Genomic DNA, 26,635 nt, shown 5'->3' with positions numbered 1-26,635 from the left:
CCCTGACAATGTCTGCAAAACACTGCAAAATATGATAATCCAAGTATTTTTTTTTAAATGTAGTTTGTGAGCCCCACATAGAGCTCACAATGTACATTTTTTCCTATCAGTATGTCTTTTTTGGAATATGGGATGGAAATCCATGCAAATATGGGGAGAACATACAAACTCCTTGCAGATGGTTTTTGCCCTCGGCAGGATTTGAACACCAGGACCCAGCGCTGCAAGGCTGTAGTGCTAACCACTGAGCCACCGTGTGGCCCTGATAATCCAAGTATTATCATTGGAGAGGTGAACGTCATATTATGGAATAGGAGTAAGTAGGATTTTGCAATAGACTCCTTGTTACTCCCATAAATGAACCCTAAATCTAAATGCCCTATATGAGCCAAACTGGCGAAACCGCTTGACTATCCTACATTATGACTGATGGCTTTTACTGACTTTTCCCTGCCTTGTTGTCAGGGGAAAGAAGGTTCGGGCTTGTTGAAATTCGGTCCTTTCACTCTCGGGTTGCTGCCGGAGGTGACTGACACACTTGGCCAAACCTGGCCTGTGCTTGGAGAAGTTGGTAGGAATAGCTGTCGGATGCAAAAGAGTTCAGCTGACAGCTATTGAAGGTGTATCGGCTCCTTACGTGGCCAATAGTTCAGGTTGAGTTTCTGATTTTAGAGCTCCTGTGTAGTCTTACACAATGGAAATGTCACCACTTTTTACCATGTGAAACATTAACCGTTTTTCTGTTGCACCCTACAGTGCCCTGGACAGACATACGATTGTGTCTTTAGTTTGCTCTTTCCTGTTGTCGTGTATTGTCTTGTGTCAACATGTACCTTCTTTAATTCGGTTTGTTTTTTGTATCGTTCCCTATCGTCCTGTGGTTAACCTGCTAGAGCATCCTCCATAGCTTGGTTTATTAACCCTGAGTGTGTTCATTTTTCCATGTTATAAGAATAATCCATTAGAGCTTAACCACGATGGCATGAAGAAGTCTGCTGTTGACAAAGCTAAAAAGGTAAAACAATCCTGTTAAACCCTTTAACCTTATAGGATTAAATCAAAACTAGCATATGTTTAATGACAATATGTATAAAACCTGCATAGTAGTTCCCATAAGGTAACAGGCAGTCGGCATGAGTATTCCAAATAGCCCATCGCCCACCCACAGTGGGTAAGCCACCAAACCAAATCTCATTAAAGGTGCCGATTTTGGCAGAATTGACGTATGTGCAGGGTAAAGAATGATGAATGGATTTCAACATATTCAAACCTTTTGATCACACGGAACATAAGCCACCTGCTTGGGTGAGCCCAGCATGCATGTGTATGAAGAGTCACAAGGAATAGGATTCAGTTGCCTCGGAATGGATTGGTTGGACAGCTGCCACCTCTATGGGTTGGTGATAGGATCCTGATGCTATGTTATTAACCTGCTTAGAGCTTTGCCCATAAAGGTAATAACAGAGTTACGGGGGAAGCAATGCCTTCCTTTTATACATCTCATCACATATATGGGATACTAAATGTTACCCCCCATGCATGGACAGTGCTTATCATAAAGGGCATGCATCAGATATTCTGCATACAGTGGGTACAGCTACAGGATTAAAGGTAGATATGGGTGTACCCATATAACAAAGTAAATAGGCCCTTGGTCAAGTCAATAGTAAGAATTATCAACCTGCCGACTAAAGGGTTTGTTGGTTATAATATTACAGATCAAGATATATAGTCATTGGTTGCATTAGTCGTGTAAGCAAGTGAGATCTGGAGCAGAAAGTCCTGGAGTTTGGACACTTGCACTCTGATCCCTTAGTGTCCAGTTCACTGCAACCTGTGGCCTGATAAGGGGCTGCAGGGATTTGAACTCCATGCTGCTTCCTTAAAAGGAGTCTATCACTGGCCCCAGCTACTTTAAACCCCTCCCATAGTGCAGGTTAAAAACAATACCTTTCATATATTTCAGAGCCCCAGGGGTGCATAGAAAATGCAATTTTATTTGTTATTCAAATGCTCCGGGATCCTGGAGCATAGGGGGAGTTTGCTTCTATTACTGAGCACTGCTGCGTCATCAGTAAATGCGCGTATCCTGCATTCAGTTCAGTGTGAGTTTATCCTCCCACTACCCAGGAGGATGAGCTGAATGCAGGATGGACGTGTTTAGTGATGATGCAGCAGTGCTCAGTAACAGAAGAAAACTCCCCATGTGCTCCAAGATCCTGGAGCATTTGAAGAAAGAATAAAAGTGCTTTTTCTAAGCATCCCTGGGGCTCTGAAACATAAGAAAGGTATCATTTCTTTCTGCTAACAGCATCTACAGCACTATGGGAGTAGTTTAAAGTAGCTGGGAGTAGTGATAGACTCCCTTAAAAAGGGAATATCAGGTCCAACATGACCCCCAAGCCAATATTACGTGGACGTATTAAATAGGAGCACAAACATACCTGTGGCCACAAACTGAATGAAGCGGTGCAGAGATAATCCTCTTTTTATGGATATACATATTAGCCTGCAAATGCTTTATGGGCAGGGCCTGATTTACCAGATTTGCCTACACATCTGACACCTTGCTAAGGGAAATGGGAAAGTTCAGATTCCAGGGGAGAGCTGGGGAATTTTGTAAGAAAAGTCTGGAAAACTAGGTCCTGCCTCGGATGCACTTGAGGCTGATTTACATATCGACAAAAAGATTATCTCTCTATTGCTTTAGTGGTTTGTGGCTACAGCATTGTAACTGATTTGGAAGTTATTTTGGACCCAGAGATCCCCTATATGTTTAGGGCCATTTCAGGCAATGTCAGGATGTAAGGCTATTGAACATAAGGAAATTTTCTGCTATTTTGGTAGTGTTGCCGCCATGTTGGAGGTACTCTTCATAGGCTGCAGGAGTAATCCGGTAATAACAGCACATATGTCAATGTGAACTGTTGTAACACGGCACAGATCACAGTGCGGGCGGCTGAGGATTAATTTATAATACCCATAAAGGGTAAAACCTCCAAAAATACGGACCTGTCAAAAAAATTCACATTGGTGATAGAAATCTCAGACCTCCACCGATCTCAAGACGTCTAAAGAGCCCCATGGGAGCTGCTCATGAATTTCACTGGACATCCGACACTTAACTTTCAACATAAAAAGCTAAACATATCTGGTCGGGTTTTCTTGGGCTCTGTTCAGTTTCGTCAAGGTTTTTGATGCCGAGAAAGTGCAGCATGCTATATATGAAGATCATAGCACAGGTGTGAACAGAGCTTTAGTATGTTGTGTCGGATCTCCAGTAACATAAATTTGTGAGCACTTCTATAGAGGGTGGCAGGTCTCTGATTTTGCAAATTGGTGGTGGTCTGAGCTGTAGACCTCTATTAATGTATAGGATTTCTTGTTGAATTTCTCCTTTAAAACACCGTTTCGTAAGCTTGTTTATCACCGCACCACTTGGTAATCTCCACGGCTTGGTAACGGCATTGAGTAATTGGGTATAGCCCGGTACCCCCCACAAAAATGACTCTGCCTCATGTAATATAAGTATCACAATCCTTGTATAGATGGCACTGACAATGGTTGGCTGTCTCAGCTATGTGTAGTTGACAGGTTTACTTTACCATAGATGATCCTAACCCACGACCAAGAGTTCTCACCAGGACGGAACAGTGTAAGCAAGCGCAGGAGCTTCCTGACATACTCACATTCTCCCCTTCTCCCCCCATTTACGCTATTTCTTTTAAACAAATGTACAATTGTGCAGCTTGGAAGCTTTGTACATTTACATCCCTGCTTACGTTCTCCACTGGTGTCTCTCCCAATGCTAACCTGCACGGGCTTGCTGTTTTTTATTTTATTTTTTTTCTTTATGGCAGTTACATCTGTGTTCCTTTTGACCAACCTCATTTAATCAGATGTAATGCTCAGTTTTGCTTTGTACAATAACCTGGATCTAATGTGTACACAGCGTATTAATCTGCTTATTGTCTCAGTGACACGGCAAGTTATGTAACATTTGCTTTTTGGTTCCGTTCCAGTCGGGAAAGAAAATGGGCAGCGCTCCTAATCCCTATGTGCTGTTTTCTCTGGGGCATAACGTACAAGAAAGCAAGGTAAGATTGGATTGTGGATGATGTCACGGAGTACAATGCATGCCTTGTTGATGGTCGTAGTGGGGGACATGTCATAAAACCAGAAACCTATAAGTTGACCTAAGCCTGAGCAGAGGCTAGGGCAACAGTTCTGGGATACTTGGGGAACAGACAGGTCCATCAATGTTAGGTATATGGCGGTAACTATTATCCGCGTCCACCTGTACCACTTGCACTACAGTAGGGTGGCAGACATGGCTGTACAGGACCCGATCTCTGGTTTATTGGGAGCTGTGCATTGGATTGTTAGCGTTTCTACAAAATTAAAACATTTTAGATGCCCATGAAGAAATATAGCTCAAGTCAATCAGGCTCACATTAGTTTGAACCTACGAATTGGAACATGAGTGATATAGCCACACATTTTAGCACCGGTCCCATTTATCTGATGGGGGACAATGTGCGCTGTAGGGACAACCCTATTCTAATGGGATTCTGTGACAAAGGTTTTGTGCTACAAACCTGTCTTATGTGAATATAACCTTAAATGGGCACTGTTGTTGCAACAAATGAATAGTACAAGCGGATATAAGAAATTTTGTAAGATTTCTTATCATATTATTTCTTTGCTCCTCTGATACACAATAGTGCGGATCACATAACCCACATCACTGTAAACGTCTATGACACGTGGCTGGAATCGGCGTGTCCCTAAACTAACCCATCTCGATGTCACGTCTGTTTGTAAAAAATAACAACTGTCGCACAGACCCGTAATTCTAAATCCTATACACCTATATATTTGCATCATCAGGTAAAATACAAGACCATCGAGCCAGTGTGGGAACAGACCTTCACTTTCTTTGTCCACAATCCTAAAAGACAAACCCTTGAAGTGGAGGTAAGTCATTTGGCACGATGCATACCCCGTTGGGCATCCCCTACCTAGGACTTAATGACGCGGGCACACAGATCCGATGATCACTTTGTTGTCTTGCCAGCAGAAGACAATACATAAACAAGCGTGGGCCGTGCGCACCTCCTTCCATGTGTCTTTTTGCTTGTACCATCTGTTTATTTAACTACTCACTTTCCAGCGGTGTTGCTCTTTTGTCAGCTTCCGTTTCATTATAAGTAAAGTACGCCTTCTGTACAAGGTTAACCTCAGTGATGGGAAGGGAGTGCCAGCCTCCAAACCAGTTTTGGCAGTGTGGTTTCCAATTATGTAATCAAGTGTGCCCAAAAAATGATTATTTTTGTTAAAAGACTATGTTCTAATTGGAAACTCCTAGTCATTTTCTGTTATACAGTCTTGCTGCTTGAGGTGTAACGTACCAGTAGCATATGCTAAGGCACAGTTCACATCTGCAATAGTTCCAGGAGCCTTATTACTATTCTACACCCTGGTCTCTTGGAGCCCTGTTTATTACTGGGGGGGCAGAACTTTTTGTCCTCGGTCTCCCCTGCAGCTGTTTCGGCTCTGTGACGTCTCCAGTTCCCCAGTGACTTGGGCCGTAGCCTCAATAGATTTGGACTGAGACTGAGAATCTGAGCAGCTGCAGGGGAGACCTAGGAATGAGGAACTTCGGCCTCGCCCGCAAGTAATAAATAGGGGTTGTATACTATCTAATATGTAACTACCCTGTTTCCCCAAAAATAAGACACCCCCCAAAAGTAAGGCATGGGGGGAGGTTTTGTTAAATTGCCTAATATAAGGCACCCCCCGAAAATAAGACATCCCCAAAAACACTGCAGCCGGCAGAACACTGTGCACGTTTGTGCACAGGTATGCCGGCTGCTGCCTCTGCTGTTATACCACTGTTCCTGCTGCGGTAAGATGAGCTGGGAAAGCATCGTATGCTGCGGGGAATCCACTCTCCCAGCTCATCCCACAGCAGCCGGAAAAGTGGTATCACAGCAGAGGAGGCAGCCAGCTTCCCTGTGCACACGGAGCACAGCGTTCAGCCGGCTGCAATTCCCACTAAGTGAGGCTCTCCGGCACAACCGCCGGAAGCCTCGCTAATCTCTGCTAAGCCCTGCCAACCACTTCCACCACCGTGACCAACAGCAGCACCAGCGCTGCTATGAAGATGGGGAAGGTAACTAGCATACCTCCCCACCACCACCTCTTGCACCACCTACAACTGGCAGTCATGCCGGCACTCCGATAAGGAAGCGCCGGCATGACTGCCGATTGTCCACCGCTCCATAAGACATCCCCCGAAAATAAGACAGGTCATATATTTTCGAAGAGAATTTAATATAAGACACTGTCTTATTTTCGGGGAAACAGGGTATGTGTGCCTGTGGCGTCAATAATGATAGTGCTGAGCAGAGCACAGCACTCCTGGGCCACAATTTGGACTTTCTCTTTTTTTTTGAGTCATATTTTACTTTACTTCTTACAGGTAAAGGATGAATATCATCAAAGTTCTATGGGAAACCTGAAGATCCCATTGAGTCAGCTGCTGACCAGTGACAACCTGACCATCAACCAGAGGTTTCAGCTGAGTAACTCTGGTCCTAGCAGCGTCATAAACATGAAGGTTGCACTAAGGGTATGAAGATATTTTAGGTCCTTGTATCATTCTATAAAATTGCTTTAACACTTGCGGTTGCACCAGTGTATGTGTCAGGCATGGAGAAATGTGTCCCCTTATAGTACTGCTTCTGTCCCATGCACACAACCATAGTTGTTTTCTATATAATGTCCACATTTACTGATCGGTAACAGCAGATAGTATACGGACCCATAAACCCGCCCTTAGTTTTTACAGATGAGTGTCCCAGACCTTAAACACAGTAAATTATGGAGCAGATCCTATTCCTGTCTGTATTTACAGCACAGACCCATTATAGAGTCATACAAGTCTTTTTGTAGACCCGTGATTGTGGATAACAAACGGAAGCAATTTAGATATGTGGGTTTTTCTTTGTGGAATATGGATCCATTTTGCAGACTCTAAAAAATGCCACAGTGGTGTGTATGTAGCCTTACTGATATACTGTAGGCGTAAATTGTACATCCTCCGTGTTCAGTATCGTACAATATCCTCCGCAGATCCAGGATCATCCCACTGGGCTCTGCCCGGAGTCACAGAGGTCGCCACTTTTTTCTGGAGCTTTACGAAGCTTCCGAAAGAGTTGGTGAATATCTCTTACCATCTTCAGGTTCTTGGTGAACCCAAAGGAATAGAGATGAGCGAGTACTGTTCGGATCAGCCGATCCGAACAGCACGCTCGCATAGAAATGAATGGACGTAGCCGGCACGCGGGGGGTTAAGCAGCCGGCCGCCGTCAAAGCAGAAGTACCAGGTGCATCCATTCATTTCTATGGTGCGTGCTGTTCGGATCTGCTGATCCGAACAGTACTCACTCATCTTTCCAAAGGAATAGTGATGTAATGACCCCATTTATGGACACATTGCCACTGCAGCCAGTCAATGGAGTTAAGTGTGAGGTGTGTGAGTGATGTGATGGCTGATGCCAAAACCAAAGATTGGTCACATCATCACTTCATACTTTTTCTTCCTTATTTTACACAATTTCCTACTTTCTATAATTTTTTTTTAAATTAAAATGTGATATCACGGGGTTAATAACATGCCCTTTTTTCTTAAGGGGGAGTTAGGAGACATATTTCCTAAAAATGTAGAATACCAGAATTTGGTTGTGTTCTCTTCATTAGATCCTCCATGTGGATAGACCGGTGCGGTCTCCCGATGAACAGCATTCGTCACAAGTCAAGAGACCATCAATATTCAAGGGGAAAGCCAATCCACCTCCGCCGGCCACACCGTCAGCTGTACCAGAAGCACAGAAGTCTCCACCAACACCCAAAGTAGATGCTAACAAAAAGATTGAAAATGGGGAGAAGGAGAGTCCACAAAATGCAAGTCCCCAAAGACCAACCGAATTACACAAAAGCTCCTCCAGCCTCTCAGGTTCCAGTTTTACATATTCTCCGTCACACCTGTCTATGAAAGAACCCACACCAAGCATCGCCTCAGATATATCCTTGCCCATTGCCACACAGGAGCTCCGGCAGCGATTGCGGCAGCTTCAGAAGTAAGTCACGTTTGCGTCTGACAACCATATTCATGTATGCAGCTTCCATAAGGGGTGATTTACTAATCAAAATGTGCCTGTCACCTGGCACCCCCACCGATCAGCGGCCACCATAACTGCACAGTGCTGGAAACAGACAGCTCCATACACTATGGCGTTGTACTGGATTATTGCAGCTCAAATTCCCATTCACTTGATTGAAAGCAGAGCCGTAGTATCCCAGCAAGGCCACTTTACAGTGTACAGAGCAGTCAGCTTCTGGTTGTGTACACTGTATAGTCCGCTGCTGCTGATATCCGCTGACTAATGGGGAGTTGGGCTGCCAACCCCTACAGTTCTGATGTTACTTGTCCTAAGGATAGGTCATCAGTAACATAATTCTAGTAATTCCTGTATAAGCATTGGCAAATGGCAGAGGCTTACCAAAAAGGGTATGGCTTAAAAAATAGAAGTGTGTATTGAAATTTGGTACAAAGTTCTGATACAAAGTAAGTTATGCTCACCTCTCCTGGGTGGCTGCGGGGCCGTTTTAAGACATTGGTGGGTTCAATGCAAAGGTTTCATAAGTGGGCCCACCCCATCAACACTTGCTATTATACCCATCTGAAAGCTGCCAAAAACTTAGATTCCATATGGTGACATTCAATGGATGACAATGTGTTATCTGACTGATGGAACTTTCCGCCTGTCAGAAATGTTTTTATACGTTCATCTGTACTGATAATCGTTATTGCTATTATTTTAGCGTGCAATGGATATTACTAGATAGGGGGGTTGCGTATTTTACTCTATAAAGATCAGGTATGGACAGGACAGGGACAGCGTAAAAATGTAAACTTTATTGATGACTTTGTGCATGTGTTGTGTAAGTGTTTAGTGCGAATCTTTTAGCTCTGCAACCTGGACAATGGTAAACGTCTGGGTCACAGCACCAGTAAACTTCCTGCTTATGTTCAGAGGGGTATTACATAAGAATACCCCTGTGATTAGGGGTATAGTATGCTCTATGGTAGGAGAAGGGATAACATGGACAGAATTCCCTGCTACCCTCCCCCTTGGGTCACAAACAGGTGATGCACAGACAATGATGATTTCTCTTTGTCTCTGCAGTCTGCAGCTCTGCTCCTTCCTCCTTCACACAGCCCTAAGATGCCACGTGAGGCAGGAGATACATTTGTGTTTCCTTCTGGTCCAATTCTGATCTGCACACGGATTCTGTGGCTGATTCAGCCGCGGCATCCGCCTTACGGCCAAACCCTCCAGACTAGGTCCATTCACATGGGCCTACTCCGGAGCGGGAAGCCGTGACTGTTGGAAGCCGCGGCAGGCGCATTTTGGTCCTATTCTGACACGGCTTCCTGCGTCTAAATCAGGGCCAAAATATATTATTATTATTAAATAGATTATATAATCATTACAAAAGTATTTGCACCTATTCAATACCCCTCTAAGTGCCAACTAGGGAACCTTAAGAGTGACATCTTGTTGTAAGCATGGTATAAATATGGCGCGTGTAATAGCTACTTAACTGTAATAACATTTTCTTTTCACAGTGGGACATCCTTGGGACAATCCCCTCTAGGACAGATCCAGTTAACGCTTCGATTCAGCTCTCACAGAAATAAGCTGATGGTTGTGGTACATTCCTGCAGGTAAGGGCCATATAGCACATGCATGGTAAGGAAAGGTCCTGAGCATTGCTCATAGTACACAAAGGGGTTATTCAGCCACTCCAGCTGCTGTGAAACTACAACTCCCAACATGCTCCACTCACTTCCATGGGAGGTCCAAGTACAGCAGGTCAAGTATGCATGCTGGGAGTTGTAGTTTTACAACAGCTGGAGTGCAGGAGGTTGCCGACCCCTGTGATAAGCCATTAATATTAGTATGATAGGGTACTGACATTTGCCACCCTTGCTGGTCAGATAATTGAAGCCCACGGTGTTTGTAAGTCAGCCCTTCAGATTTACTATAATTCATGCCTGAGAACTGGTGTGATTTACACCTTAAATTTATTTCATTTCTGGAGCAATGAAACATCCTTGGTGTTCTGGAAATCATTCTGGAGCATCTGCGGACAGAGCTCACAATCTCAGGATCAGCGCACAATGTGCCGGTCTTAATAACCCTCGTCTCTCAGTGTTTGGAACCAATGTAACCAAGGACTCTCCTGAGCGCCATGGGACCGTCCATCATCTGAGTGAGAGTCCGACCCACCACCAAGCCTGGCCTAAGGCTATGCTATCAGTTTTTAGAAGCTAGATAAGTCTTGTTCACACCTTTGCTGGGATGTCTATTGTTCTGGTCTGTCGGAGGACACATGGACTGCTAAAATAACAGAGCTCAGCAGACCCCACTGCAATAGAGTCTTTGACACAGATATGAACGTAGCCTAAGCGTATATGTGTATAGCTACTGTCGTGCTGAAGTTATAATGTAGGTTTTGTATACATTTTTTTTTTTCTTTTTTTAGAAACCTCATAGCATTCTCTGAAGACGGATCTGACCCCTATGTAAGAATGTATTTATTACCAGACAAGCGGAGATCAGGAAGAAGAAAAACTCACGTGTATAAGAAGACGTTAAATCCCGTCTTTGATCAAACGTATGATATTTCTTCTTCATATTTCAGTTCTACGACACATTTATAGAGCATATTTTATCTTCCACCAAATGTGTCTGTGTTTGGTTGTAATGTTAACAAATATTTGTATACACTATTGTAGCAACTTATTAAGTTTGTGTTCACACTTGCTGAATTTTTTTAGTTTTCTGTTGTGCTTTGTAACCATATTGTGCAGCAGAAACTTGACAGACACACGAGGAGTCACAGGGAACTCTTAGAAAATGAAGCCTTTCCATTATGGTATTTGTTAGAGATGAGCGAGTATATTCGATTGAATACCTCGGCCGCATATCTCCCGGCACCAGGGAAGGTGGGAGGGGCAGTAAAAATTTGATGTGCCGGAAGTGTTTTTGCATCGGGAGCTGTATGGCCGAGGTGTTGAATCGAATATACTTGCTCATCTCTAGTATTTATACCAATGTTCGGCTAAGGCCCCACATTGCAGTAAAGCAGCTTTTTTGTTTCAGGTTTTGCTGCTGTTTTTGAGCCAAGGCCAGGACTGGATTGAGCATAAAGGAGAATTATAAATGCTTTCTTTATATTTCCCATTCCTAGGTTTGGCTCAAAAAAACACAGCAAATTTGCAACAAAAAGAGCTGTTTTTCCTTAAAGGGGTATTCCCATGACGCTTGTTCACTAACCTGCAGGCTGTTGTGCTCTCTTCACTTCCTGCTTTTCTCAGCACATAGGTGGGCGGGGTTTCACTTGCACAGGTTTGATTGTAAATGAATTACCACAGTGTGAAGCGGATGTAGCAGAGCTGGATTTGAGTCAGTTTGCATTACATACAGAGGTAACGGACTCCCTGTCTCAGCCCTTATCAGCTAAATTCAATTAAACCGACTGATAAGAGCTCAGAAATCCTGGAGCTCTCTGAGAAGCTCCGCTTCTTATCAGACACAAACAGCTCAGAGCTGCTCCCAGACCCTCCCTCCCTCCCCCAGAGCAGGCAGCTACATCACTTGACAAATGAGAAGATAATCCCAAGGGCCATAGAAACGGAGTGTAAACAATGAAGTGAATAAATTAAGATAGCGGCCAAACAAATCAGTTTTGATAAAGCAATGCATTTAGGAAAAGCCTTAAATCCACATAAACTAGCAGTATAGATAGGATCCTTGTGATGGGACAACCCCTTTAACATGAGGCCTTAGCCTACAAGAAACCTATCAAACAACCATAACCTAGAGGACAATCCTCTCATCATACCGTATTGTATCCAAAAGCTAAAATACAATTCAGCAAAACTTAGCAGCGCAGAGTAAGCTTAGAGTATGTTCACATGGGAAAAACTGCATGTTTGGAAAACCTGATGTGTGTTTTTTTGCCTAGAAGCCTGCAGCAGAATTCTGAGGCCGAGCCTTGGGATTCTGCTGCAGTTTGCAGGCTGTTTCTACCACAGGTTAACACACTAGTTAGCTCAGTGGGGCTAATCCTTGTTATGGGTTTTTTATGTCCCAGTTGTTGGAGAAAATGAGTTTACATCCATGTTCTCTTTCCTGCAGTGTGAACAGAGCTTAATTATTTTTTTTTTAATCACAAAGCAATGTCCTTAACCTAAAGCTTTTCTTTCCAGGTTTGAGTTTAATGTGTCACTGCCCGATCTGCAGCGGAGAACACTAGACGTTGCTGTAAAGAATAGCGGAGGATTCCTATCTAGAGACAAAGGTCTTCTTGGAAAGGTGAGTTCACTTGTGTTCCCCTCTTGTGTCAGAGCACTACTTGTGGACTTGGAAATCGTTCACATTTTTCATTGCAGAGAGGCCTTGAGGTCATGTTCATTACACATAAGCAAGTTATTCTCTATTCACTCCCACTGATCTAGAGAACAGGGGGACAAATAGAATGCAGCAGTGGTCAGACTGAGCGTGAGCCGCTTCATTCATTTCAATGGGAGCACTAAAGATAGCCGAAGTACAGCACACCGCTATGTCCAGAACTCCCATTGAAATGAATGAAGTCCTGTGCACACTGGCCCACCAGCACTCCATTAAAAACAGGGAATAAATGTATCCTGACCAGAGCGGGTCTGAGCATTCGGGCTCTACTGATCTGCAAGATAACTTCCTTCAATAGGAAAACCCCTTTAATAAATCATTTTTACATTACCGAAGACACCCTCTTATACCCCATCAGCAGAGATCTCAGTGGTCAGATAATATACCTCCATTTTGTCAACAGAGAATAAGTAGTCTGTGGCATAACCCCAAGTCTGGATCTTTACGTGATTTAATAGCTGCTGCTCTGCTGTTTCTGGCACAGTTGGAATTTTTTCTGTAGCCCCCACCATTCATGAGCACCAAATCCTGTTAGTTTTGGTGCCTGATATACTATTTAGTCTCTGTACTGTCAGTAGAGCAGTGTCTGGCAGGAGCAGACAAGGGATGTGATTCTGAGCTGTGAAACTGGCTGTCTCTGATTGGAGCTCTGAATCACACCCCCTGACTGACACCGCCCACCTGACATTACAGAGCTTACATAGCACATCAGGCACCAAAACTAACTGCACTTGTTACTCAGGAATGATGAAGACTAGAGAAAAAATTCCAAATGTGCCGCAATCAGCGGAACATCGTCTATTAACAGATGTAAGAACTTATATAATAAGTGTTCAGTTCATTGTGTTTATAGTGAATTTTTTTTTTCTTCTCACTTTTCAGTTATTACTCGATCTAAATTCAGATGAAATTGCCAAAGGATGGACGCAATGGTAAGAAGGAAACTATCACACCCTTATAACGCATATCTACAGACCATTGTGTGTCTGTAAATAATACACACTGATCATACCTAGACTGTGCTGCACATCTCCTCCTACAGAAGGCGCTATGGCTTTTTTCAGCACCTTCTCCTATGTTAATAAATGATGGAAGTACTGACATGACGTGTCCCCAGTCTCATTATAAAGAAGTTGTGCAGCGCATTATAAAACACATGCTTTCCTCCCTTTATACAGTAAAGTTGTAATATGGTCATACGTCACAACTTATTGGACTACAGTTCACTGGGTGAAAGTGTAAAACTCCTTTGCACATGTATATGTTTGAATAGGTTGTTTTGTTAAAATGCATCACATTGTGAAAGATTATACAAGTGTAGTGTCTAATATACAGGTAGGGACTAGGCAGATGTATTCTTTAACTATATAGATTATACACATCTATTTCCAGTATCAAAAGAGGGCCATATAAAGGGGCTCTATCATTGGGAAAAGTCATTTTTAACTTGGCACATACTTGCATAGCTTTTAGAAAGGCTATTCCACATGTACCTTTTGTATGTAAATCGCCTCAGTAATTTTTGAATGACCCCGTTTTTATTCATATGCTAATTAGCCTCTTAGTGCACCCAGAAGTCTCATTGTGCACGGACTATTCTCTCCTATGTGTGTACAGCACAGGCTGCTGATGATGATGACTCCTCTCCCTGCTTTCATACACAGCAGAGAGACTGTGCTCCCTGAGAACTTCTGGTGCTCGCTGGAACCTAATTAGCATATGACTAAAAAAAAAAAAACTGTCTCATTCAAAAACTACTGAGGCGATTTACATACAAAAGGTACGTGTGAAATTGACTTTGCCCCCTTTAAGGATAGGATTAGTTGCAGAGTTCTCAGTATTTGTCACTGAAATTTGTTTTTATTTTAGCAAATTTGAGATGTTTTTTTCTTAGGGGTGGAAGAGGAAAGTGAAACTGTATTACTCTCCCCCCCCCCCCCATGGCTTCAAACCATTTATAGCCAGGACAAAAACCGTAAAGCTCGGCTTCCATTTACTTCAGTGGGAGCAGAGCTGCAGTAATGACACGTATACAGTGTACAGAGCCATCTGCTTCTGGCTCCATGCACTATGTATGTATACATGCTTACTACTGTATAATACTAAACCTGGCAGCAGTCCAAAACAGCACAGGATTGGTGCAGGGAGAGGCGGTCTTTATATCTGATAGTGGAACAAAAATACCAACAATAAACAGTTACAAAATTAATGTATTTTTATAAATATTTTAAATGATTAATTTGGAATATATTCTGCCAATTTATTTTAAACCTTTTTAAAATAAATTGGCAGAATATATTCCAAATTAATCATGTAAAATATTTATAAAAATACATAAATTTTGGAATATAATCTGCCCATTTCCCATATTACCGATTTGTGAATATTCTGTTTTCTTTCAGGTATGATTTGACTGAAGATGGTACAAGGACGTCGGTCTCCAACTGACCCCAGAAACGCGTCACAAAGCACCTTTTATCTGCTACTACATACGACGGCTGCATTGTGCTCACGGGATTTATCTATTTTTTTTTATAGAACCATTTATTTCATTACCCGACTTCACGCTCATTTTTAACTCCTTTTTACATTATTTTGCAGACTTTGGTAAATCCTGGTCTCGAGCTTCTTTAGCTTTTTGTCTAATAATGTGCAATAGGGTGTTTTAACCGCATTAAAATATAAAGTATGTTTCATCCTTTTGTAAACCCGGGAAACATGTTTTTTTGTTTTTTGCTTATGGCAGGTGGAGTTTTGTACTTTGCCTATGTGCACCATGTAAATATGTACTATTATTATATTTTATATTATTTTTCGTTGTCGGTTCAGCATTCATTTGAGTTTTTGGTTATACTGACATTCAGTTTCCTGGGGTCTAGCAGCGGCATCTCCTCAAGCTTACGGATTAGCGTAAACTCTTCATTGCTCCGAATCGCTGATCCTTTTAGCCGTAGGGATTACGATTGTGGTACGTTGTTTGTTCTGCTGTTTCCATGTTAAGATAATTGATCCCGTGTTTTCCGAGGATCTTACTTTAATCAGATGTTCGTACGGGGGGCCGTAAATAGAAGAAATAAGTGTCTTAAAAGTTGCGTTGGCGTCGAGAGGGAAGTGTTTACCCCGGATGGACAGAATACCCAGATTTAATAGTATGACCGATTTTGCATTTTCTGGTAATGTACATTAAACCCATGGGATCCCTAAATAGAGCCGCTTCCTATTGCACTCTGTATATTGTACAGCAGAGTATATTATGTAGTATGTGTTGATGATAGGATCAGGCCATATAGAATATTTAAAGTCAATCTATATGTGCACTTATTGTATTTTTATAGGAACCCTATGTGTTTAGATTAGGGCAAATTTAGATGTGACCCTAATGTGATAGCTGGGAGATATGAGTGATACAGGATGTCATGGCTTCTGAGTATAATATATACCGTCAAACATATTACATAGGAATATAAAGGAATCTGCCCAGGTTTTACTGTCTGACTATCAGTTGTATTTCTCGTGGACACTGGGGACTCTACTCACGGTATCACAAGTCACTGACTACCTCACCACCGGACTACTGCCCCCTACTGTGATCACGACAGGAGAGTAGTCTGGCGGTGAGGCAGAGACTCAACTATGATCATGTGAGTGCAGTCTGGGGCGCTTCTGCCATTTTGTTTCAGGTTACAGCACCCAGACACCTCGGCCCGTCACAACATTTCACATGTTACCCCGACACGGCAAGAGTTTTATGAAATTATATGAATGAATACTGAAACCTGGTTTTAGGACCGAAGTAAGAATTCTGTTCTTGCAAAGGCTTCATGTTTTCCTGCTTATTCTTCCCTAAATAATCATTAGCCCCAGTACTGAACCAAATGTACATGTCAGAGGTACAGTAGGTCCCTTAGATATCTATGTCTACTGTTTATCTAGTGCCACCTATGGGGTAGATACCCTGTAAGTCACTGTCTGACCTATTAAAGGGATGGTCCAGGAAGTCTATTTTAGCTAATGTACCTAGGAGTTCCAAGTGCAGGTTCCGACACCAGGTCATGTAACCGGAACCAACACTGTCCACCTCTTCCCTCCTCTCCCGTGTTCACCACTTAGTTACCTGTGCTGTGGCGGATGGCAGACTATAGAAAAGCTGTCACCAATGGCACAGTTGTGATCACCGGAAAGGAAGGCGGGCAAAGTACTGGCTCCAATAACATGATCCGGGGTCAGAACCAGCCTGCAACCCCTAGAGACAGTATATAAAAGCCCCTTGGGGGGGCGGGATGGAAGTCAAAATAGATTTTCTGGACAACCCCTTTAAGAGGTCGTTCACACGGGGCAAGAGGGGGCGGATTCTGATGCCGAACCCACCTCAGAATCCGCCCCCTCACAATAGAGGTCTATATAGACCGCTAGCTTCCTTTTTTCCATGAGCGGTATGTTCCAGCTCACAGAAAAAAGAAGCAAGCTGTCCTTTCTTCAGGCGGATTCCGCGGCTGAGTCAGCCCCGGCGTCCACCTTGCAACCCCACCCTCCGGACTAGGCCCATTCATTTGGGCCTACTCCGGCGCTGGAAGCCACGACTATTGGAAGCTGCGACTATTGGAAGCCGCGGCAGGCTCATTTTGGTCCTATTCTGACACGGCTTCATGCTTCAGAATCAGAACCAAAATACGCGGTCCTGTCCCCCGTGTGAACGAAGCCTAAAAGTCTTGAAACATGACTAGGGACTTTACACTCCATACACCACATGGTATCTCCACAAGGAGAAACAGCGCCCCCCCAGAGGCATGTCCAGTCAGTGACCTCTGTATTGTTTGAGTCACATAAACTGAGAAAAATGTACTATAAATTGATAATGTCACCCATGTCCTGTCAGTAGACCTCCTATACATAGTGAGGGCTGGTTAGTAAATGTAAGTAGTGATGTGCTTGTGCCGCATTCACACTAGGTGTTAGACATTTGGCTTGTACGTACGTCCGCTGGGGATCTCTCAGCGCCATCATTGTGTTTCGTGTAAGTTAAGGCTGGGATACATTGAAGCTGCTGAAAACGAATGAATGTTATGGTCAGGTAAAGCAATGTTAGAAGATTCAGGTATTAGTGAAGTAAGTGTAATCATTGTACTATGCAAACAGAAATCTGCACCTTAAAGGGGAGCTCTACTTCTATTTTATTATTATATACTGAATATATTAAAATTTACATAACTATATTGAAATTGATGGGGGGGATCCTGTACCCCATATCTCTCCTGACTGAAGCTGGTACCCAGTAATCATTGCAGTGCTAGGGTCCATAGGGTAAGGAGACGCGTTCAGGTTTTTCCATGCAGTTTGCAAAAACCAGGTCTGGATCATAAGGATGAGAACCTATAAAGCAGTTATAATGCATTTTTATTTTACAGGCAGAGCATGGTAACTAAATATATTTCACCTGTAAAAAAAAAATAAAATAAAAAATGCAACAGCACCAAAAAATGCATGTGGTTTCTTTCCTGATAAGGATTTAAAGGGGTTTTTAAGAACTTCTATATAGATGGGATGGGTCATCAATGTCTTAGTAGTGGTGGGTCAACACAGGAGACCCCCTACAGATCAGCTGAGTGAACAGACTATAGCGTTTGGATTAATGCTATGGCTTCTTCAGCTGAATACAAGCATAGCATAGCGCCATATGTTGTATAGTGGTTGTGCATGGTATCGCAGTTTAGCCTTATTCACTTGAGTGGGACTGAGTTGCAAACCTGGCACATGACGAATATGACATTACGGTGAAATAGAATAGGCGCTCACCCGACTGCCGCTTCAATCTGCTAAGCTTTGGGGAGTGAGGGGGTATCAGTCCACCACCCACCAATAGGTCACTGATATCCCCTGGAAAACCACATTAATTGCACCCTACTGCACCATCTGAATGCACCCTTACAGGGGTTCTTCAGGAGTTGGACAAATTGCAGATGAGGATGGTGTCAGCGCTGAATGGAAAGGACCTAATGATGTCACTTGCATACATTACTGGGTACTTTCTTGGGGGCACTGATTGGCTCGGCGGTCACATGGGACACAGGACTTTCGGTGGCCGTCTGAACAGACAGTGGTGGCATTGGGGGGGGGGGGGGGGGGTAAATATACATTTTTTTATTTTTTTTATGTCACCCCTTCCCCGTCCTCCCCTGTGATTTGTCCATCTCTTTGACAAGAACTGATGCTACTTCTCATTTTTTCAGTTCACTCTTGGTATGGGTTTGTACAACTGCATCAAAAACCTGAACGTGTGTCCTTATCCCAATCTGAAATTACCAACACAGAGCCAAATAGCAAATAGCAAAATCCATTGATCTCAGCGCCATATACAGAATTTTGATACTATAGTTGTGTTCTGACCCCTTCCAGGGCTACAGAAACCCATGAACAGAGATGACATCTGATGTGTGCCGGGGCCGAGGAGTCCATGTCCTGTGTAGACTCTCCATAATAATCCTACCATAGGGCAATATACTAGTATCTGTTACTGTAGAAAAATATTATGTGAGCTTATTAAGGAGACTCCAGACTTTGACAAGCGCACAGATGCAGTGACCTAGTTTGCAATATGTTACCAAGCTGTCGAGAAAAAGGATTGCTGGGAAGCCATGAATTATCTCCTCGAACACACAAGCAGACTTCTAGTTAGAGGGAGTCAGAGATTTACAGGCAGAAAATCTACAGAGATTTTTATAATAAACTCTAGAGCATATACGTATATACAGGGGAGATAATGGCAGCGGATCTAAATAGATCAGAAGCTTCGCTGTCTATATATATATTAACCAAAGTGACGTGTAAGAGGGGATACGGGGAGTTTATCAAGCCCTGCGCTCCACAATGCTGCCATCAAAAAGTCACAAAATAGGGTTATGTGAGTTTAGGGGCTTATTTGGGCAAAATTTTTACATTTTTGGCTAAGGCTCCACAAGGGGGAAATTTTATTTTTTTAGTGTTGCAGATTTTGCTGCATTTTTTTGAGCCAAAGACAGGAGTCGATTGAGCAGAAGGTTAGAAGTTTAAGGCCGGGGCCCCACAGGCCAGAAACGCCGCGATTTGGCTACGGTGGAAATGCCGCAGGAGAAATCGCAGCGTTTTACAGTGCTTGCAAAGTGGATGGCATTCATGCGAATCCCAAGCCCACTTTGCGAAAAAAATTGCAGCGCAGACACACTGCGACTTCCAAAACCGTCACGGTTTTGAAAATCGCAGCATGTCAATTATATCGCCGAAAATGCCGGCGGCTTTCCCATAGATATAATTGTAACAGAAAGTCTGCGGAGGAAAACTCTGTGAACTTTCTGTTCAAAGCTGCGGGAAGAACCGCGGCAGTTCCGGCCCGTGGGGCCTTAACTAAGAACTTTCTATATATTTCACATTCCTTTGGTAGCCGTTCTTGGCTTTGGCTCAAAAATCTGCAACAAAAAAAGCTGCGTTTCCACAACGTGGGCCTCGGCCTTATGCCGATCATTCCACTTTCAACAAAGGGTGGGAAAAGTAGTCATGGTCTTGACACCAAGATTGATCCAATGTCATCAAAATCACAAAAACTGTCGCCATCACATTCCAGAATGGGGATGGCATAAAAAGCTGAACAACATGTTTACATCTGCGTTGGAGAGTCGGTCTAAAATCAAGGACAAAATGCTCTGCATGTACTATTTTTGTCCAGCAATGGAATGGTCCAAAACAACGTCTCCCCCATTATAGTCAGTGGGTTCCATCGGTCCATCATGAAACAGATCCGTTTTAACGTTTAGTCCATTCGAGATAAAAACTGCGCTGTTGGATGTGGCAAATTTAGAAAAACAATGCAATGTTTGATCAATTTGGTACACGTTATGCCAGGGCAAACTCCAAAAACAGACTCGCCTCTTCATATATCTCCACCAGTGATTTTTATAGTTTTGCACTGCAGCAAGGGTCGGGATGTGTGAATGGTTGTTTGCCTCAGTTTCCGTTGTGTAATGTTTGCAGCGCTTTCTTATAGATTGCTATGGGGATTTGGACGTTATTTTATGTCTTTATTAAGGGGCCCATTGGGGGTGCGCTGCGCATGTTATTCCACTGAAAATGTTTAGAATCACTTGATAATTTGGTGTTACCATTCCTCTTGTCAAAGGGGTGTGTCCCTACATAATCTGTCTCTGATTGGACTGTGTAGGGAAACACCTCCTGCATGGTAAGTTATATGTTTCCAGGAGGAATAACAGAAGAACGGCAAAACACAGAGAGATGATCCAAAAGTTCCTTTGTCATCCAGTTTTAAAAAATCGGCCATTCATACAACGTTGAGGATTCTGTAGACCTCTTTTGACATAGGGAGAGACATGCAGAGAAGTGTGCACCTGGGGTCAAGCAAACTATTATAGTCACTGCAGTGCCCAAATTTTGGATTGGGGGCTATGGTGCCTCTTACACCATGTCATATCCCAGGACACTCCTGTTTCTCTGTAATAGAAGTAGCTAGCTGCCCAGTAGGGAGCGCTACACGCATATTAGGCCGGATCCAAACATGGCAGAATTGCTGCAGATTTCACCCTACAAATCTACAAATATTTACAATACAATAAATGTGAATAGATTTTCAGCCATGTCTGAACTTGGTCTTATTCTCTCCTGGTAAAAATTATTTTATATAGGATATCTAGTTTAAAGGGGCCTTCCCATTCTATACATTGATGGTATAAGGTATATACGTTATCTTCAGGGTATGTAGATACGACCTCTGTTACAATCGATTCATCAATTTCTAAATCTTTTTTTCAATTCAATGTTTCATACTTTACATAATAGATTTCCTGTATTTGCATCAGTTTCTTGTTATAAGTTTTGTTTATGGTGTTAAAAAGATGGAAGATGCGACTTGTTTTTAGCGTAAAACATGATTTTATTTTTTTATACTAAGCTATGAGTTATGTCTTTAACACGCCCTATTGTGTATGCATGTTTGGAGCCGTTTTAAAGGGGTTGTCCAGGGTTAGAAAAACATGGCTGCTTTCTTCCAAAGACAGTGCCACGGGTGATGTATTGTACTGCAACTCGGTCCTATTCACTTCATTAGGCTGAGATGCATTACCAGGCACAACCTAGGGACAAGAGTGGCGCTGTTTTTCCATTACCAGGTAACCCTTTATCTTCAGACTCTACTACCTTCTATAAATTGAATGTTATGTGCTGGATAGTTTACCCTTCCATCAGTTTTTCTTAAAGGTGATGGAATAAGGAGTTTTTACTATGGAAGATATAAGGCGATACGTACAAGCTATCCCAAAAACGTTAGTATCTGAAGAAGACTCTTGCGCTGCTTCTTTCTTCGTCTTATGAGATGAGCTCTCTGACTACACCTGACTACAGGAGTCTTTGATATGTTGTGATATATTTTTATATTGTGCCTTAAATTACTACATGTAAATGTATCTCCTAAAATACAATGTTTACTGTACTGAAGCAACATGGATATTTTTGTGTATATACTGTAAGTGCCGCCCCAAGGCCATGAGCAGATTAGCCATATAAAAGGAGCATGAAATCCAGATATGAATCAGTGTATCACTTGGATTTGGATTAAAGAATTATACATTGTATTTGTTTGACTTTTCATTCACGTGAATATCATACAGCAATACACAGCACGTCCTACATGGTCCAATATACTATCTGAATGGTTTCCGTGGAATGTAACCAGTGTATAATTTAGATATCCTACTAATATTATAAATGTGAAAATTTGTATGTTTGTTACTCAATCACACAAAAATGGCTGAATGGATTTGAATGAAATTTGGCACATAGATTGTAACCTGGATTAACACACAGGCTACTTTTTATCCCAGTAAATTACATGGCTTCATAACTGTTATGAATTTATGTTCACATACTATATTACACTGCTCTTGCCAGCAGATTATCTCAGCTTCTCATAAAGCCAGGTCTGTTATCTCTCTATATAAACACTCAGCTAACCTTCAGTGGATTGTGTACATGTATTTGTACATTTATTTTGTATTTGGCTACCTTCATAGCTCTCATTGTTTTAGAATTTTGCGACAAATTAGATTTTCTTTTTCCCAGCCTGTTCAAAAATAGCAAACTGCCATTTTGTATTAAAAGGGCTCTATCAGCAAAATCATGCTGCTAGAGCCCCACATATGCGTGCATAGCCTTTAAAAAGGCTATTCAGGCATCGGTAATGTTATATTAAACTACACCCCCCCCCCCCCCCCCGTTTAAAAATAACCTAAAAAAGAATGTGCTCTACTTACCGAACGTGCACCCTGGGCGGGCATTCAGGGTGTGTCTTCATCTTCATCCACACCTCTTCTTCCTCCGATGTCCTCCATTACCGTCTTCCTCCAGCGCTCGCGAACGGCCAGTGATAGCCGGGGCGTATGCGCAGTAGCCGTAGTAGAAGCCGCATGCTACTGCGCATGCGCCCAGGCCGTTTATTCATATCAGTGTCCGCGAGCGCTGGAAGAAGACGGGACCGGAGGACATCAATCCGTAAGTAGAGCACATTCTTTTTTAGGTTATTTTTTTAAAACTGGGAGGTAGTTTAATATAACATTACCGATGCCTGAATAGCCTTTTTAAAGGCTATGCACGCATATGTGGGGCTCTAGCAGCATGATTTTGCTGATAGAGCCCTTTTAATACAAAATGGCAGTTTGCTATTTTTAAACAGGCTGGGAAAAAGAAAATCTAATTTGTCGCAAAATTCTAAAACAATGAGAGCTATGAAGGTAGCCAGAAGTCACAGAGTTCTCAAGCGGAGCAGGTATGGTGCGAAGAACAAGTTCAGCGGCAGGCTGGCTTGACAGCTGCCGAAACGCCGGAGCAGGAGGATCACCGACTCCAACAACACACTCATTATATGGGTCGCTGCTGAGATGCTGGAACAATCACAGGCAAGGCGCGAGGAACAAGTTCAGCAGCAGAACAGCTTAAGAGCTGCCGAAACACCTTAGCAGGCGAACCATCGACGGCAGCAATTTGCTGAATATAGGCGGATCATCCACTCCAACAACCTGCAGATGAAGTCGCGGGCAGAGGCTAGTGAGATATATAAGTAAAGGATATAATACTGAAGTGCTAGTCACTGATTTAGAATTGCTAAATGTTGCCACATTGTTTTATTCTAAATCATTATTAAAGGGGTATTCCAACCAAAGATACTTATCCTATATCTGTAGGCCTCTGGGTGTGTATGTGCCGAAAAGGATGTCTACCATAGGAATTTGGCACCATTTTTTCGGTTTTCATTGCTATTCTGCAGACTGTCAGCAGTAAAGTGGTTAGGAATCTAATCCCAGTATAGGAGTGATCCTACAGTTTACAAATACATCCCTGTTATTTAGCTTTGGAGACCCATTTCATATAAAATCACTTGCAGTTGAGGGGGAAAAGTGCTCTGGCCTCCGCTCTAGATTCCAAAACACTTTTCCTGCACTTGCATAAGAATAAAATGTTGATTTACATGAAAATGGGGCTCCAAAGCTGAATAACTGAGACATATTTGGAAACTGTATAATCCCCTCTCCAAGGTTCTGGGATTAGGTTTATAACCGATTTAATGCTAAAAGACTCCCTTTATGGCGCAGAGGATACTCGCAAAGAGTTAGCTCCTGTCAAATGGGTGGTGGTTGACCTGATGCAAAGTATGTAGTGGGGGAGGTTTTAAAACAAATGCCATCCACACCCTGCTGTAAAACACAAATTTTAAAATTTGTAAAGCACAAATTGTCTTTCGCTGCATGTTTTGAACCTGCAACATGTCAGTTACTGCTGCAGGTTCTGACACACATTTCATTACATGGACAGCCACGTGAGTGCGCAAGTGAACGCTGCGGTGAAAACTCATTGGTTTCCTTGGGGTCAGTAGGATGATGAATGAAGCACTGACAGATGATACCTTGGCAGTGGCATGCATATAGCAGTCACAACTGAGCCCAGATGTCTGACCATGCCCAAATGCCCCTCTGCCACATGTAAGAGCACCAATATTATAAATGGCATGTAGTAGGTGGTAGTTTTGAAATTATACCCATTATTTAGCTTTGCAGCCCCATCTTATTTCACCTTTATCCGATTCCTCCCTGAGATCTGATATTCCTAGACAAACCCCTTTAAGCAGTATTTCCCTCCTTTACATATGAATGACGCCACAATTTACATGAAAATGGGTCTGCAAAGCTGAATAAGAGAGACCTATTTGGAACCTGTATAATCATCTCTACAATTTTGACATTGGGGTTGTTTTTATACAACTCTTATGGTCATCCCTTATCTCCCTTATACAAAATAGCCATAATAGAAGATTTATTGTGAAAGCCATTTTCTTCCTGATGGTAATGTCCGTGTTGCCCACTAGATGGCAGACATGTCCTATTTACACAGAAGCGAGTAACTAAAAATAGGAAATAGACCATGAATGGACAATGTGCAAAACTGAAGTAGAGAAGAAGGAACCCTGTGTATATTCACGCACATATGTATACGTATAGGTACTACTGGCAATAATGTATGGAAAGGACATGAAAGTTACGTATAGAGGTACAAAATGAATACTGAATAGAAGTGGTTATACGGTAAAGGATATATAGACCTCAGACAGGCATTTTAGGGGTGTATATCCCTTTACATACAGTATATAGCCTTTGGCACAGCAGTGCAGGTCCATGTGCTGAGAAGGTCTATGGTTATCGCTTCCCTGTATTTGGCCTGCCTGCTATATATCGGCTATGTGTTATAACACATATATTCTGTATATAAGAAAAATGGATTATTTTTCGGTAACATTTTCTATCACTTGTTGTTACTGGGATTTCTGTCTACATTTCTTCTACCGCGGGATCTCATGCCAATTATTTCTGCTCCATCTGTGCCATCATCTGTACTTGTTACAGTGATAAAAAAAAAAGTCTTAGAGATATAATCTGCTGTTACCCAGATTTACTCGCCTCATATCAGCAATAAAAACAATGCAAGAGGCTGCTCCATATCCCTGCATCGTGTATTGGAAGGATATTAAATACCAGGACTCCTGGTGTTTGAGTCACATACACACAAGCATTGGCTCTCCTTGTGCCCGCTGCGCCCCACTGCCATCTGTATATTGTACCCAGCTCCGTCTGCTCTGCGGCAGTGTCATTCAATACACTGTCCACGGCTTGTGGGATATAGTATAGTATCTTCAGTCCTCAGAACGTTATATATTTAATGATCATCCTCTAGCCCGCTTTCTTTTTGTAGGTACCAATCCCACTACTAAAAGGGTTTCCATCACAGAAAATGATGGTATATTGTTCATTGATCAGTCAAAATCCCATTAGTTGTAGAATGAATGACCTATATCATTGAATTTGCTGCACCCTCAACCCCTGACACTGCTACTGACGTATTGGACATAGGCGCTGTGTAGTGAGGTCAAGCTCCTGAGAGTGTGGGGACATTATAGTTTTCAGGGCCACATGTATATTATACAGTCATGGCCAAAAGTTTTGAGAATGACACAAATCTTCTATTTTCACATGATCTGCTCCCTCTGGTTTTTATGTGTGTTTGTCAGATGTTTTTATCACATACAGAAATATAATTGCAATCATATTATGAGTAACAAAAGCTTATATTGACAATTAGAATGAGTTAATGTAGCAAGTTAATATTTGCAGTGTTGACCTTCTTCTTCAGGACCTCTGCAATTCTCCCTGGCATGCTCTCAATCAACTTCTGGACCAAATCCTGACTGATAGCAGTCCATTCTTGCACAATCAATGCTTGCATTTTGTCAGAATTTGTAGGTTTTTGTTTGTCCACCCGTCTCTTGATGATTGACCACAAGTTCTCAATGGGATTAAGATCTGGGGCGTTTCCAGGCCATGGACCCAAAATCTCTATGTTTTGTTCCCTGAGCCATTCAGTTATCACCTTTGCTTTATGGCAAGGTGCTCCATCATGCTGGAAAAGGCATTGTTGATCGCCAAACTGCTCTTGGACGGTTGGGAGAAGTTGATCTTGGAGGACATTCTGGTACCAGTCTTTATTCATGGCTGTGTTTTTAGGCA

The 26,635-nt window shown here is 42.5% G+C and overlaps 1 protein-coding gene across 4 annotated transcripts in view; it reads left to right on the top strand.

Annotated features, from left to right (window-relative positions):
- Positions 1-22,159, top strand: part of ESYT2 (extended synaptotagmin 2) — a 96,994-nt gene extending 74,835 nt beyond the window's left edge. For 2 of the 4 annotated variants that reach the window (XM_075271525.1, XM_075271523.1), the window contains 9 exons: positions 4,023-4,097; positions 4,891-4,977; positions 6,485-6,634; positions 7,765-8,144; positions 9,698-9,796; positions 10,618-10,749; positions 12,347-12,452; positions 13,431-13,480; positions 14,951-22,159. In XM_075271525.1, coding sequence (XP_075127626.1) covers positions 4,023-4,097; positions 4,891-4,977; positions 6,485-6,634; positions 7,765-8,144; positions 9,698-9,796; positions 10,618-10,749; positions 12,347-12,452; positions 13,431-13,480; positions 14,951-14,996 — 1,125 coding nt within the window. In that variant the 3' untranslated portion in view covers positions 14,997-22,159. Of the gene's footprint in view, positions 1-952; positions 1,016-3,610; positions 3,656-4,022; positions 4,098-4,890; positions 4,978-6,484; positions 6,635-7,764; positions 8,145-9,697; positions 9,797-10,617; positions 10,750-12,346; positions 12,453-13,430; positions 13,481-14,950 lie in introns of all 4 variants that reach the window. The other 2 variants (XM_075271522.1, XM_075271524.1) reach the window with 2 other exon arrangements.
- Positions 22,160-26,635: the final 4,476 nt, after the last annotated feature.

The sequence above is a fragment of the Leptodactylus fuscus genome, chromosome 4 (assembly GCF_031893055.1).
Source record: "Leptodactylus fuscus isolate aLepFus1 chromosome 4, aLepFus1.hap2, whole genome shotgun sequence".
Lineage (NCBI taxonomy): Eukaryota > Metazoa > Chordata > Amphibia > Anura > Leptodactylidae > Leptodactylus > Leptodactylus fuscus.
Note: the sequence above shows the minus strand (reverse complement) of the source record. Positions and strands in the feature narration are given on the sequence as shown.